At 37.9% G+C, this 1,079-nt stretch overlaps 1 protein-coding gene across 1 annotated transcript in view; it reads right to left on the minus strand.

Annotated features, from left to right (window-relative positions):
* The window catches only part of Srrm1 (serine and arginine repetitive matrix 1), a 33,819-nt gene that overhangs the window by 5,674 nt on the left and 27,066 nt on the right, over positions 1 to 1,079 (minus strand). Inside the window, exon 12 of the mRNA XM_023722443.1 lies at positions 42 to 152. Within this exon, the coding sequence (XP_023578211.1) occupies positions 42 to 152 (111 nt within the window). The remainder of the gene's footprint in view (positions 1 to 41; positions 153 to 1,079) is intronic.

Here is a 1,079-nt window from a genome sequence, read left to right on the forward strand (position 1 = left end):
TCTCAGCATAGTTTCAGAGCATTCCTGGCATCTGTAAGTACCTTCGTCGTGGCGGTGGTGTGGGGGATCTGCGCCGCCGAGGAGGAGGAGCTGGTGAGGGTGAGCGGCGTCTTCTGGCAGGTGGAGGGGAGGGGCTTCTCCTTCGTCTACCACTAAATGGAAGAATTACAGTTGATTTCTGAGTCAGTGGCACTCATAATTAAGCGCCTCAGAAAACAATTTTAGTTACTATTAACTTTTTAACATGACAGTTCAAGAATGTAGCCAAGACTCAACATTTAAATATAATTAGTGTTTCACTTGTGTTAGTAATAGTTTTATGAAAAAAACGGAAAAGACTCTTATGTACTGTTTTAATTAGGGGGTACACTGTAATCACTAAAAAACTAGTATTTCTGCCCACCAGGTCTTGCTAAGTACAGCCAGGTGTTTTCTGGAAAGGCTTTATAGATTATTCTAATTCCTTGGTGGGAATAATTACTTTATAATCTCTAATATAGAAATGTAATACGTTAATAGCTGCTTAAGACCCACTTTGGGGGTCACTGCTACAAGTTCTTAATGTTCAAATGTCTCCATTGTTTAAGTTGCTCACAATTTCCTGCAAATAATTCCAAAGACAAATGACCCAAGCTGTTACAGGCACTCAGCTAATACTGTAGGGTCAATTTGGGTTAAAAGTAAGAGAAACAAAAACAAAGAAGATGAAAACAAAACAGAACCGATGCCAGGTGTGGTGGCATACACTTGTATTTCCAGCACTGTGGGAGGCTGAGGCAGAAGGATCATCAAGTTTAAGCTCAGCCTAGGAAACTTAGAACATGTCTCAAAAAAAAAAAAAAAAAAAAAAAAAGTTGAGTCTAGTGGCCTGGTGACAGACTTACTCAAAATATGGTGGTGTTTTAGTTCAAGAACTTAATTTGTTCTACAATTTTGGAAAAGATGGACACATTTCTGTTTGGGAAAAATGGTCAATGTGTCTGTGAACCAAATTTTTTCAAATAGTGACATTCATGAATTGAACTACCACATATATTTGTCAACTTTCAGGTAAGTTCACATATATAAAGTAGTTTATT

This window comes from Octodon degus, unplaced genomic scaffold, assembly GCF_000260255.1.
Source record: "Octodon degus isolate 3935 unplaced genomic scaffold, OctDeg1.0 scaffold00092, whole genome shotgun sequence".
NCBI classification, from domain to species: Eukaryota; Metazoa; Chordata; class Mammalia; order Rodentia; family Octodontidae; genus Octodon; species Octodon degus.